General features: G+C 43.7%; 2 protein-coding genes across 6 annotated transcripts in view; both read left to right on the top strand.

Annotated features, from left to right (window-relative positions):
- The window catches only part of LOC125022655 (zinc finger protein 37-like), a 144383-nt gene that overhangs the window by 39960 nt on the left and 90869 nt on the right, over positions 1-13554 (top strand). The gene's annotated exons all lie outside the window — the stretch shown is intronic.
- aatkb (apoptosis-associated tyrosine kinase b) overlaps positions 1-13554 on the top strand; it is a 45915-nt gene that overhangs the window by 22425 nt on the left and 9936 nt on the right. Inside the window, exons 2-5 of one of the 5 annotated variants that reach the window (XM_047609489.1) lie at positions 1385-1518; positions 6811-6952; positions 12922-13001; positions 13431-13549. In XM_047609489.1, coding sequence (XP_047465445.1) covers positions 1385-1518; positions 6811-6952; positions 12922-13001; positions 13431-13549 — 475 coding nt within the window. The other 4 variants (XM_047609490.1, XM_047609492.1, XM_047609491.1 and 1 more) reach the window with 4 other exon arrangements.

Here is a 13554-nt window from a genome sequence, read left to right as displayed (position 1 = left end):
CCCCAGAGGAGCATGAATAAATGATTTAATTAGATTTCAGAGTAAACCGTTGTCATCGTGATTACATGTGCCTCTACCTTTTAATTAAAGCTGCACATTCATTGTTCTGCAGATAAACGATAGAGAAAAACGTGTCTTCGCTGTGGTCTACTTCGGTCTGTTCCTCCTCTTCCAGTTTTTGTGTTGCGTGTCTCTGAACCGTGTCTGAAACCTGTTTGTTTTTGTAATTCCCGCGGCCCAGTGACTCGTCCCGGCCGGGGACTCGCTCGCCTGGTTCCTCTGAACGTCTCTCGTCTCTTTTTCCTCCTCTAAAAGTCTCATCATGTTATAACGGCTGCTATTCTCACCGACTGTTTGTTTGTGCGGGAGAAAACCTCTAAACACAGAGAAATGTTCTGAGCTGAGACGTTTGAGGCCCACCCGTAAGCTTCCTCTGTGAACTGACCTCATTCCACATTTAAACGTCGTTAAACCGCAGCGGTTAACACCTGGATTCTTAAATAAATAAATAAATAATGCAAAATCTGCACACAAAACCTTAGGATTAAAGTTCATTATGCATGAGTGGGAGTGAGTTAAATTTTGAAGCATTATTTTGAATGAACAAGTATCACGTTACATCTGGTGCATCTGAGTAAATGTACTTTAGTTCCACGTGGAACCACTTCAGAAGCTCCATAAATATCCACATCCTGGTCGGGGTTTGTGATCAGCTCACAGCCAGGTTTCTGCTGCATAACTGTGTTTCTGGGGCACTGCAGTGAAGCAGTGACACATGGAAATAATAACGTTTCATCTACAGTAAAACCAGCAGCAGCAGCGGATCCTCGGTTTTTAATCTTCCTTTCATTCAGATAAAACTAATAAAGATGAGCACAATTTAACTTTGCAGCAGCGTCTAATAATAAGTTTAATTTTAGAGTTAAGGACGTTTCTTCACAGCGTTGTTCTGTGAAGAAATGTTTTCCCTGGTTAACTGGGTAAATGCTACAAACTATTATGATTCAAAGTGTGATATCTCCAGCAAAAACACGATGCTGAGCTACAAATAAATAATGTGAATGTTTTTTTAATTTTTATTCCACTTTAGTTTACATATTTACTTTACTTACCTGTAGTTACCCTCATTAAAATAACAATAAATAAATGTAAAAATAAGGAAAAGTATTTGCATATCTATAAACCAATTAATATATATAATATTACTACTACTAATAATAATAATTCATAACTGAGTCCTTGCATGTGAATGAAGATTGCACGTGTACACACACACAAAGAGAAAACAAACTGTTAATATCTGAGGATACTAGAAAAGTGATTTATGACTGTATGAAAATTAAACCCAGGACCCTTTGCTCTGGTGTCTCCCCGTGTCCTGCAGATGGCGCTGCGCTGAGCGAGCTGTCCTGGTCGTCCTCCCTGGCTGTGGTGGCCATCTCCCTCTCGGGTCTGTTCACCTTCGTCTTCCTCATGCTGGCGTGTCTCTGCTGCAAGAAGGGAAAACTGGGCTTCAAGGTGTGTGAGTTACGAAAAGCTGCCTCTCAGTCACCACCGGCTCTGGTGTGAACTCTGCTGAAGTGAACTGGGTCAGAGCTCCGGAGAAAATAGGACGGGTGAATAAAGAAGAAGCCTGTGTCTTCATGTTCTTAGTTTTAGTTATATTTTAACCACCTGAGACCCGGCGTCCTCATATGGGGACAGTCGGGTTTAGGTTTGTTGCAGTTTATTCTGCTTCGTTTAGACCTGTCGTCCTCATAAAGAGACACTTTTATCTGCCATATACTGGTAGTGAAAGGTCGATACACTTGTTTATTTATTCTTATTAACTTTTCTAGTTTGATTTGACATGAAAATTTAACAAGTTCAGATGTACTCGTTTGAGGACGTTGGGATTTCATGGTAATATACAGTGAAATAATCCCTGTGTCCACATAGTTTTATTTATTTATTTTTTTCAAAAACTACTTCCAGTTCAAAGTTGATGCTTATTTTTTATTATTTTTTATTCTTCTGAGGTCAAAATGATCCCAAATACCTAAAGATCTTAATCTTATTTTAAAGAAATTTAGATGAATTCAAACAAATGCTTTGGTCTCAGGAGGTTAAAGGAAGCCAGCGAAGAGAAGCTAAAACTGGAGTAACATGATCTCTGTGCCTGATTCCTGCCTGAACAAACTCCTCTTTGGTTGTTTTTTCATTTAACCTCCTGAGACCTGAGCTTTAGTTTGGTTTGCATGTTTCTGTTTCTCAATTTCTCTTCATTTGGGATAAGTAGGACCTAAGATCTATAAAAACTAAGCATCAGCTTCGAAACAGTAGAAGTTGGAAAAAATGATGTCCTCATATGTGGACACGGATTATTTCACTGTACATTATAATAAAGTCACCAGTATTTAACAAAATATAAAACTGAACATGGTCGTGCAAAGACAGAATTGTAAATAATTTAGTCCCAACGTCCTCGAACACTTTGAAACTCAAAACTAAAATAAGTTTATATCATGAGCAAACATGTGCTGTATGTAGTTTTTCAGACTATAGACCTGAGCTTAGGTTCGGTCTGTAGTTTTAAATCCTCCACAGTTTTTGGGATCAGTTGGGCCTAAGACGTATAAAAACTAAGCATCATCTCTGAACAGGAAGTAGTACTTGTCCTCATATGTGGACACTGGGATTATTTCGTCACCAAAGCGTGACAACATATGAATCTGTTTATTTTAATACCTGAACATGTCTGAGCAGAACAATGAAGTCCCAACGTCCTCAAACGAGTACGTGCTAATTAGTGAAGTTACAGCTCGTTAGTGTCGATGGAATTTGTTTTCGTGTCACATTAAACTAGAAAAGTTGATAAACATAAAGTTTCAACTGTAAAATTTAATGAGGTTTTGCACATTTTTGCTCTTTTGTCACGTGATTGGTTGCAGGATGAATCCACTGTCAGGTTTTTACACCAACTAGCATCTAGCTAAGAGGATAAACATTTAAATGGAGCAGAATAATCTGTGGAGTTTGTGAGACAGTCCCAGAGACGTCCACTGCTCCGTGTCCTGGTCTGAACTCAGGGTTTGGTGGGGGGTTAGTGGGGTGGAGAGACCAGGTTTTCCATCCGTCCTGTTCCAGGTTTCTTCCTGTTAGTTGTGTTTCAGAAAGTGTTCCAGTTATCGGCCGAGGCCACGTCGACAAACCAGCGGTGGAATAACGACATAAACTAGACATGTCATCGCTGGTCAGGTTGGACAGGAAGTCCTCCAGGAAGGTCCTCAGCAGGACAGAAAGACGAGCGTGGGTGTGCGGAGACGTGTCCATGTGACCGTCAGAGTTTAAACTTCTAACCTCGGAGAGTTTCCCTCTAAACAAACATGATTGTGTTTACACTCAGCGTCTACGTCGAGTCTCAGCGTTTTATGACTTTAGATCTGTTAGAGAACATCCTGCTCCCCCCTGAACGCTGTACGAGGTTCGCTGCAGAAAGTCGGGAGGAGGCGGGGGTGGTGGGGGGGTGGTGTGGGGGTGTCGGTGAGGGAGGGGGGGTGGTGTGTACGGATGGACGCCTGGTGTCTGCTTAGCGTCTCCCCGGCTGGACCACCCGGCTCAGACCTGTCAGGGTGTGTTGAGGACGGGGGCTGTAGTGAGGGAGGGGGGGAGCTGTTGGGGGGGGTGAGAGGGCGTGAGGAAGGGCAAACCCATGAGTCCGTGGTGCATCCGGCCCCGGGGCCCCATCTGGAATCAGACACAGCCCCTCCAACCAGAGAAGGAATAAAAAAGAAAAAAGAGGAGGACTGGTCCTTAGTGGGACGGTCTGAGCCGGGACGTGGATCTGTCCATCAGGAGACGGAGACAGAGACAGAGACGGAGACGACCGTGTCTCAGTGTCTCAGTGTCTCAGTCTTCCCTTAGAAATAACAAAACCTGAGATTAAAAACACAAACACAGACTGTTTGATTCCTGTCAGATGATCACTAGTAACAGAGGAGGAGACTTTATGCACATTCACCATTTAACTTTAAATTTAATTTATTCAGGACGAACATAAAATCAACTGAACGCTGCTCAAAGCTGCATTTAAAAGTTTTTCAAAACTCCAGAAACAAAAGTTCAACCAGCGACTACTTCATCACAGTGAAACAGTAAACGACTCATTTATTAGAACAAAAACACTTCATTTACTCTGATTTCTGACGTTTAACGTCCTGATAAGTCATTAAGTTACATAAAATGAACCAATGAAACGCGTGTTTATATTCACCTCTTATATCCAGTCAACTTACAGTAAATTAGAGGCTAATAATCACATTAACTCTGCAGTAATTTACCAGATATTTCATAGTAATTTAATGTGCAGTTATCAGCCAGTAAAGTACATTTCTGGTCATTTACTGTCACAACATTCACAGTAATGAACTAAATTACAGTATTATACTGTGAATGTTACAGTAATTTATTGTAAATGTTATGAAGTGCTGGTAATAAGCTACAGAGTCTGTTTAGGACGTAGACAAAGTAACTGGATGGTGTTAATGAACATGTTGGATCATTCATGGTCTTTGTCTCGTTTTAAAGTGGTTTAGTTCTGGAGGAATCAAAGATGAAAATTAAGAAGAAGTTTGTTGAATCCTATAATGACTTTTATCAGTGGAACCAGAAGAAAACGTCATATTTCATGAAGCAGCGTTTCCCTCAGAGCTGATTGGTTCGTGAACGATGGAGGTTAAACTCAGGGTCCGTGAGGTCAAAGGTCAGGCTCAGATCCCTGGAAAGAATGTGGTGAGAGGAGTCCTCACAAGTAGAGTTAATAAAATATGTGTGTTCATGGTTTAACGTGGAGGCGTGAGGAAGGGGTGAGGAGGGGTGAGAAGAGGGGAGGAGGAGGGGTGTGAGGGGGGGGGGGGGGGGGGGGGGGGCTGCCCTGCAGATGTTCTCTGACTTTTGGGAGAGAGGAAGAGTGTGAGTGATGTCACATGTTTAGTATGTGAGCCCCCCCCACCCCACCCCACTCCTCCCTCCTCACCCCTCCTCACCCCTCCTCACCCCTCCTCCTTGTATTTTTCTCTCTCACATTTTTGCGGGGGCTCCTTTTTTCTCCCCTCCCCTCCCTCACGAGATGACCAGAGGTTCTGTCCTGGCTCCGCCCTCTTCCTTTCACCCCGAACTGCCTCCCCCCTCCCCCTTTTTTTTCCCTCCCCCCCTCCCTCCCTCCCTCCCTGACCGTCCCCACATCCACATCAGTCCAGGGGACGGTCAGTGATCAGCGAAGCATCTCCTCCTCCTCCTCCTCCTCCTCCTCCTCCTCCTCCTCCTCCTCCTCCTGGATCCGAGCGGCCGAAGCCTCTTTCTGCTGCTGCCACCTCCACCCGTCACATCAGGGCGAAGCCGAGTGTGTGTGTGTGTGTGTGTTTCCTTTTATTTGTGTGTTTGTGAGAGAAACGTTGAGCCGCTCTTCACCTGAGTCGACTCTGAGGAGGAGAGAGGTAAGAAGGACGGCGTCTGTTTAAACTAGTTTTAATATCAGCTGAGAATTAATCATCTAAAAAAAAAAACTTCTTTAAAATGTAAAAAGAACTCGTGTGCGTTTTCAGGATGAAACATGTTGAAAATGTTGTAACTGTTTGTGATCGTCCTTCATTTAAACCACGTTTTCCTGCAGGATGAAGCTTCTCTGTGTGTGTGTGTGTGTGTGTGTGCGTGTGTGTGTGTGCGTGTGTGTGTGTGTGTGCAGAGTGAAACCACATGTTGAAGGAGGGCGAGCGGGGGCCGTGTGAAGATGCGTGAGGTTGCTTCTTCTTTGGGGGAGTTGAGGGGGGAGACGGGGACGAAGGGGCGAAGCGTGAGACGGAGGTGTTTATGTGAGCATGTGTTTCTGTGTGTGTGTGTGTGTGTGCGGGGGTGTTGATGCGTTGGGGGAGGAGGGAGGGAGGAGGGGGGAGGTGGGGGGGCTGCAGCGGGTCACATTTTTCCAGCAGCGATGGGACCCCTCCGCTCCCCAGCTCCCATCTAAGAGGCTTTTATTCTGACATCCGGTCCAAACTCCCTCCTCGCTGCGGCTCCATCTCTGCGACGGACACAGAATCTTTCTGTCCGGAGCTCGATGTGACACAGATAAAGGAACTTATTCCAGAGTCGAGCCTGATAATGAGGATAGTGGTTAAGTCTTAAGTCACAAGTTAAACACAGATGGAGTAAAAGGATAAAAAGTTTGGGGCATTTGGAGGAAGTCTTCTCGCTGTGAGACCTCACCACTGCACCGCCCTCACTTTCATTTATCACTGTTTACAAAGTCACATTCTCCACTTTAAAGTTTGAGGTGATTATTTTGGCTGTGATTTCTTTCTCATAAGCTCAGTTTAATATTTAATTAGAAGATTTTTCATCTCTTAAAAACACCTGAAGCCGCTAAAAGCTGGTGAAGCTGAGAGGAGTTTGGGTCAAATGTCATGAAATTAAGCGACTTGTTCTCGTTCCCTTCCAGACGTTCTGTTGTGTCTTAGCGTCAGAATCCCGCGGCCTATCTGTGAAGCAGAGGATTAATCTCGGAGCTAATAATCAGCGTCCTGGCTCCGTTTCCTCTGGACCGGGCCAGGACAGCTTGCTTCAGTTAATCTCAGCTCCGCCGCCAAGATATCATTCTACGTTTTCATACATCAGAGCGTAATGCAACAAAAATTATACAAAATCTACAGAAGATTTCAACGACAGCTTCTCCTGCTTCTTCCCGACTGCGTCTGTTAACTCGTTAACGCCTCAAACAGCTCGTGTCTTTGGCCTCTTTTGTAATTTTGACGTCTTTGCGTCCTCTGTGTTCTCCAGGAATTTAAGAATGTGGACGGGGACGAGTACCACGCAGACATGTCCACCTTGGCCTCGCCGGCCTCCCAGGGCAGCCCGGACGTCTACATCCTGCCGCTCACTGAGGTTTCCCTGCCGGTGGCCAAACAGCCGTCTCGATCTGGTGAGTTCTTCTTAAATGAATCCACACGTCGAGTCTGAGGGGGAAAAATCTGGGGTTAAACTCCACTGGTTCGATTAAGACTGATTATCTAAGAATCATAGAACTTTATTAGGTTCATGGAAAATCACCACAAACTACAGCACAACAGGTGAATCGGAGCTGATATCAGCATGAAACTTCTCCAGTTTATTACTTACATAAATATAATACATTTTTGTATTACAAGTTTTCTGTGAATTTAAATTTAAATATGCAAATGAGGACTTATCTACTTAAATATGCGCTCATTTACATATATTTCCAGACCAGAAATCTGAATAACGACTAAAGTAAAGTTCAAAATTCTTGTTTCATTTCGTTAACGTATTAGATTTCCAGGTATATACAGAGGGAATCTCCTTTTACCGCTCCATAACTCACAAAATACTGTCAACAGGCCAGAAAAAAGATTTAGGAGTAAAATGTTCTATAAATGAGACTCTGAATGATATATGATGAATCTCCTCTGTAAAAACCTGCAGAATGTCATTAGGATTAAATGTGTAAAGTTTGGTTTGTGTCAGAGCTGCTGAAGAGGAGAAACTCATTTTAAAGTTTTACACTGTAAAATCATGTATATTTTTTATTGGAAGACATTTCATTTTTAAATGTCTCTCAGATAAACACAGACCAGGAGAATATCCGGTCATGTGACACTTTTGAACGAATCACGTCATCAGAAATCGACACCAACCAATTAGAGTTTTTTATACTGTCACCATTGGTTTCCAGTAGACAGGATGTGACCATATTTGGACGTGACAAACTTCTGTAGGAGATGAAAAGCTTCACAACGGTTCCTCATATACAGACAGAGACGAGGCTCAAAGTAGAACGACGACTTTAGAGAATTTAGGAGGAAACTAGAGGCTCAACACAAACAAAGTCAGAGAAATTAACACAGAAATGAGCATTTTGACCACAACTAGTTTGATATAAGACGTGTTAATGAAGCAAAATATCAAAATATTGCAAAAAGACTGTTTTCGCTGCCGTGTCTAAACTTAATTAGTGTCAAAGACGTGAATAGACGCACTAGATTTAGCTCATTTCAAACTAAACAAAACATGCAAACATTATACACAATCTATAATGTGCTCCTCATGTAACGTGAGACAAAGCAGGAGAGACACTGGGCAGATTTCCTATCACTCAAGAACATGTGACGCTCTAAAGACGAACCAGAATAAACAAACATAAGAATCTTCAACTCAAATGTAAAATCAGTCCTGTCCCACGGAGCCGAACCCTGGAGAACAACAACCCCTCAGAAACTGATGCCTGAGGAGAAGAAGAAGAAGAAGAAGAAGTAGAAGAAGAAGAAGAAGAAGAAGATGAGACCTGTGGACGAAGACAAAGCGAGCCAGGACCAAGCATGAGCTCCCCCCCTCCAAATAGGAGCGTCAGGAATAACAGGAAGAATATAAAGTTCAACAAATGAGAGGTGCACAGATGTAGCCTAATGTAAAATATTTAATATTAATATTTCTCATGTCTCTGGTCCGTTGACGTGAACTGATCCTGATCTCTGGTCGAGAGCCTCTCACATATGTGCGTACGTCTCGTTTGTGCGTCCGTGGCCAAACATTGTCCCCGGAGCGAGCACCACCCTGATCCTGGCCCGGGTCGGCCGGGCCTCCTCCCATCCCACAGTCCCTCGCTGCAGGTCCCTCCAGAGTGAACTCTGTGCTCTTTAGCGTTTCGCTCCCACAAACATCTGCCTGTTGCATAATAATAATGATCCAGGCGTCCGGCCCACGCCGCTGTGCGCCGGTATGTCAGGCACGCCGGAGCACAAAACCCCAGTGAGAAGCGTCCCCTTCGCTCCGGTGCTTCACTTCGCTCTTTCCCTCCCTGCTCCTCGTCACAATGCCGCTGGTTGTGTGTTAATGGGCCGATGCTGCTCCCTGATAAACTTGTGACCCTGGAGTGTGGTGAGATTTAATGGATCGTGCCCACGCACACGCGGCCTCCAGCAGATAACGCAACGGGAAACATGAAGTGAAACGTAAAGGGAGCAAAATCACAGAGAATATGTGAACGAATGAAAGAATAACAAACAGCTCCTTGTATGGAAAGTTTCACATTAATCTCTAGGAAATCTTTTCCCACTGTTCTCCGTGACTTGAGAACACATGTTCTGTGTGGATGATGGGAACCATGTGTTTTACTGTAGTGACAGTCAGAGATTCATTACTGGACCTTGAGGACGACCTCGCCCACTGACATCACCGCTATAATATACGTTAACTACCTCAGTAACCCTGCGTCCTTTCATCGGGACGCTGTCGTCATCTCCTGCAAACGCTCCAGAGCAGGTTTAAGTGTTTTCACACGATGATGATGAAATGTTCAGACTGAGAAGCTCAGAGCTCAGGAGAAGAACGTTTTATGAGCATCAGGATGTAAAGTTCTCCGGTTACTGGAGTCGGGAGCGATTCCTGAGAGCTGAGCTCCTCAGCATCTCTGAGGTGCGGCTCCTAACGAGACGCCAGCGCTTGGCTCTGCAGCTCGGAGCCGCCCTGGAGCAGCTGCTCTGTCCTGGGCGCTGAAGACTAATGCAGCTCACGCCCACTCAGAGGAGACGGGAGGAACCAGAGAGGAACCAAGTCCAGGTCTCATGTTCACGTTCACCTCTAATGACGGGCCAGACGCAGAGGTGCATGATGGGAGCTCCATTTAGCCCTGAGTGCTTCTCTCCTAACGTTTCCTGCATTAATCCAGATGCTTTTTGTTCCGTGAGATGTTGCACTAAACCTGTTATTTATTCTAACGAGGTCTGAGGACGTTTTTCAGTTTGTTGCACAGAGTGAAATTTAAACGAGCGCGTTCTGATAAAGTTCATCTATTGTGGTGAGAAGTTTGGAAGCAGCTTCAAACCAGCGTGAGTTCTACATATTTACTACATGATCACACTTATTGGTATGAACCTTTTTCCTCAGTTTATCTTCTGGTGAACGTTAATGTTACCAGAACATTGATGAATAAATGTCAGAAAGGAACAGAAGAAGGTTTAAGTTTCAGGGTCGAGAAGATTTGAAAGAGTCACAACTTCAATGTAAAAGTAAAAAAAAACATGATTCAGTTTAACTCTTTTTAAAGAGTCTGTATATAAATCTCTCTTATGAAACAAATGTCTCATATATGTCATGATGATGTTAAAGTCAGAGGATAATTATAGTAAAAATGTCACCTGATAAGTTGCAACGCTCCAGTATTTCTTTCTTTTTTATTTAAATGTTTAAGGTTAAACCTCGGACTCATCCCTGAAACCACCTTTGTCTGATTTAACGTGAAAACACTTGTGACATTTTCTCTTTCTAAAGTGAAATCAAATTTCTTCCAGAGAGTTCTTGTAGGAAGCTTTACTCCACGTTCTCAAACTTTCCATCTAGTTTTTGATGAAAAACATCAAGAAATAAAATAAACTCCTACAGCTGTGACTTGTTCACTTTAAACTGAATAAACATCCATTAAATCTCACAGTCGCAGACACTTCAGACGTCCTGCTGATAAAATATTAACCGTCCTTTTATCATTTAACCCCGTTTAATGTTTAACGTCTCTGCCTATATGTTCATATTTAATTATTTATCCTAATTTAATGGAGACACTGACACCAACACATTATTTTTAACAATAGTTGTGACAATAGTTTTTCAAACCAAATATTATATAGAACGAGAATATGAACTTAGAAGTTATTTAAAGCCACTTAAACACATAATAATAACTGGTAGAATAAGTATCATCGATGGACGTGTGGGTGGATTTATTTAAAGACATATTTAGGTCGTCAACAAACAAACAAACAAATAAACAAACAAACATTTTGAAGGTTTAAACTGAGTCAAACTGACCCAGAGGATAAGACGTGTTATTCTCGTGTTTGTGGATATATTTTCTATATTTCATTGTTCCACGAGCGTTATGAATATGAGGTAAACATGAGGGTGTAGGTGGGAGCCGCTGCCTGTCTCTGTTATCAGTCGGTTCCTGTGTCACGGAGCCGGAGGATAATGGTCCCAGTGTGTCTCCTAACTGGTCCTAACTGGTGCCATGCTGCCCTCAGCGTCCGGACAATGGCGTCTTTTCTGCTCGGGGCCAGAGGGAGCGTGAGTGGGTGTAAGGAATGACCAGCGTGGGGAAGGGGACAGGGGTGTCCAATATGGCCTCCACACAGTGACTGGACTGTGTGGCCGTCTGGACGGGGACGACGGCTCCACAAAGACCTGCCTGTGTCCCTGTACGCCCAGAGTCTGAGAGTCATGGTGGGAGACGCAGAGAGAAAGGAAGAAAGGAAGAAAGGAAGACGGAAAGAAAGGGATGGATGGATGGATGGATGGTGAGGAGGAGGAGGAGGGGGAGACGGAGGGACAGAGGAGGGGACGTTACCATCGGACCGTTTCATTCGGCCGAGCTGGGACGGAGCAGGACGGAGCGGGACGGTCGGGGATGTCCAGGAGGCAGGAAGGAGCCGGGGGGTCAGAGGATGGAGCTGGAGGAGACGCAGAGACAGAGGCAGCTCCGTGGACGACCGGGGTCCATCACCACCATGGACCGATTCACTTTAAAGAGGGACGAAAGACCTGGATTAGACTGAGGATGGACTCTACAGCAGATACTTAACAGCCTGGAGGTGGTGGGTTCTCTCACGTTCCTTCTACGAGTTAGAAAAATAACCATTAACATCTTTCTCATAAAACAATTAATCCATTAAAATATATGATTTAACCGTCCATCGTTCCTCTGCTGGTTTATGGGACAGCGGCGTCTTTACGAACCAATCACAGCTCTGACGTGTGTTTGAGTAAATGATGCAATATGACGTTTTCCTCTGGTTTCATTAATAAAAGTCATTTTAGGATTCAACCAACACATTTGTAAAAAAAAAAAACAGAATAATTCAGGTGAACTTGACAACTTCTTCTTATTTTTAACCGTGTGCTGAGACTTTGGGTCATAACGGGTGTAATAGACAGAAACATCAGCCTGGACTTAAAATGAAGCTCATAAATATGTTTTTTATTTTCTAAATCCATGTGAGGCAGTGATATGTAGAATAAAATGAAAGACACTGAGTCCCAGAATATGACTCTGATACTTCCCCATGTGTCAGGATACAACATTTACACTTTCAGACCATTTATGCAGGTACAGTTATATCATTTCACCAGAAGCTTTTCCCAAAAAAGTGTTTGTTTTTTTTGGGCCCTGAGGCCAAACGGCCCAGAGTTAGTGAAATAAAGGTATTAAAGATTCAACCAACACATTTTATCAAAACAAAAAGAAATCAGCCGAACCCAACAACTTCTTATTATTTTTAACTGTGTTCCAGCTTTGATTCTTCCAGAACTAAACCACGTAGAGAGATTCTGACATTCACATTCACAATATAATGCTGTCATTTAGTGCATCACTGTGAAATAGATGCTTTACTTTCACAGTGATTTACTGTGATATATGTGCAATAAATAAGTAAATTACTGCAGAACTACTGTGAACGTAATAGAATGATTAGCAGGTAATTTACTGTGAAATATTTAACAGTGGAATAAGGCTGAGATGATACGAGGCTGAAATAAACAGTGACTTCATTTGATTTGTTAGTTTTATGTGACTTAATGGAATTAAAATTAAATCTTACTGTGATTAAATAGCTGCTGGTTGAGGTTTTGAAAACCTTTAAAATGCATCTTTCACTCGTGTGTTTTCTAACAGATGAAGAAACAGATTATAAGCTCATTTATATTAATATGATTATTCGTTTTTAAATGTTCTCATGTGGCTTTTAAGGCAGAGAGTCGATCAGCTGCTGAGCTGTTTCTGTGAAGTCAAAGCTTCTCTGAAACACGTTTTAAACAGTTCTCGTAAGGATGTGGAGGAGGATGCATCCGGAGTGACCCGTCCTCTCTGTCCTCCCCCTTTAGTGCAACTCCTGAAATCCACGGACATCGGCCGCCACAGTCTGCTCTACCTGAAGGAGATCGGGAATGGCTGGTTCGGGAAGGTGAGCTCTGGGTCTGGGTCTGGGTCTGTGTGTAATAAGACCCGGACTGAAGCCGACTGGTCACAGCAGTGACACACTCAGCTCCTGAGAACTAGTTTTTAAATGATTGTGAAATGTTTTTACAACCAGATAACACGTTGTCCTTTTCTCTCATCCCCCCCTCCCTCCTCCCTCCCCTCTGTTTCTCCTCCTTCCCTGATTCATACGCTCACTCATGAATAAACATCCGTCTTTTCCATCCCCGTGTACCTTGACCGGGTATGTCCATGTGTTTTTGTGCGTTCTGCTGAACCCTGCATGTCCGCTTCTCGTCTGTCTTTGTGTAACGGTCCGTCCTCACTCCACGCTCCCTGGGTTTGTGTGTGTGTGCGCGTACATCCGTGTGCGTCTTCTCCTCGTACGTATTCGTCTCTGCCTGTGTTCTTCCAGGTTCTGCTGGGGGAGGTGAACGCGGGGCTGAACACCACCCAAGTGGTGATCAAGGAGCTGAAAGTCAGCGCCAGCGTGCAGGACCAGATGCACTTCCTGGAGGAGGCCCAGCCCTACCGGTACC

The sequence above is a fragment of the Mugil cephalus genome, chromosome 16, assembly GCF_022458985.1.
Source record: "Mugil cephalus isolate CIBA_MC_2020 chromosome 16, CIBA_Mcephalus_1.1, whole genome shotgun sequence".
Classification (NCBI taxonomy): domain Eukaryota; kingdom Metazoa; phylum Chordata; class Actinopteri; order Mugiliformes; family Mugilidae; genus Mugil; species Mugil cephalus.
The sequence above is the reverse complement of the archived record's forward strand: the minus strand, read 5'-3'. Positions and strand labels throughout refer to the sequence as shown.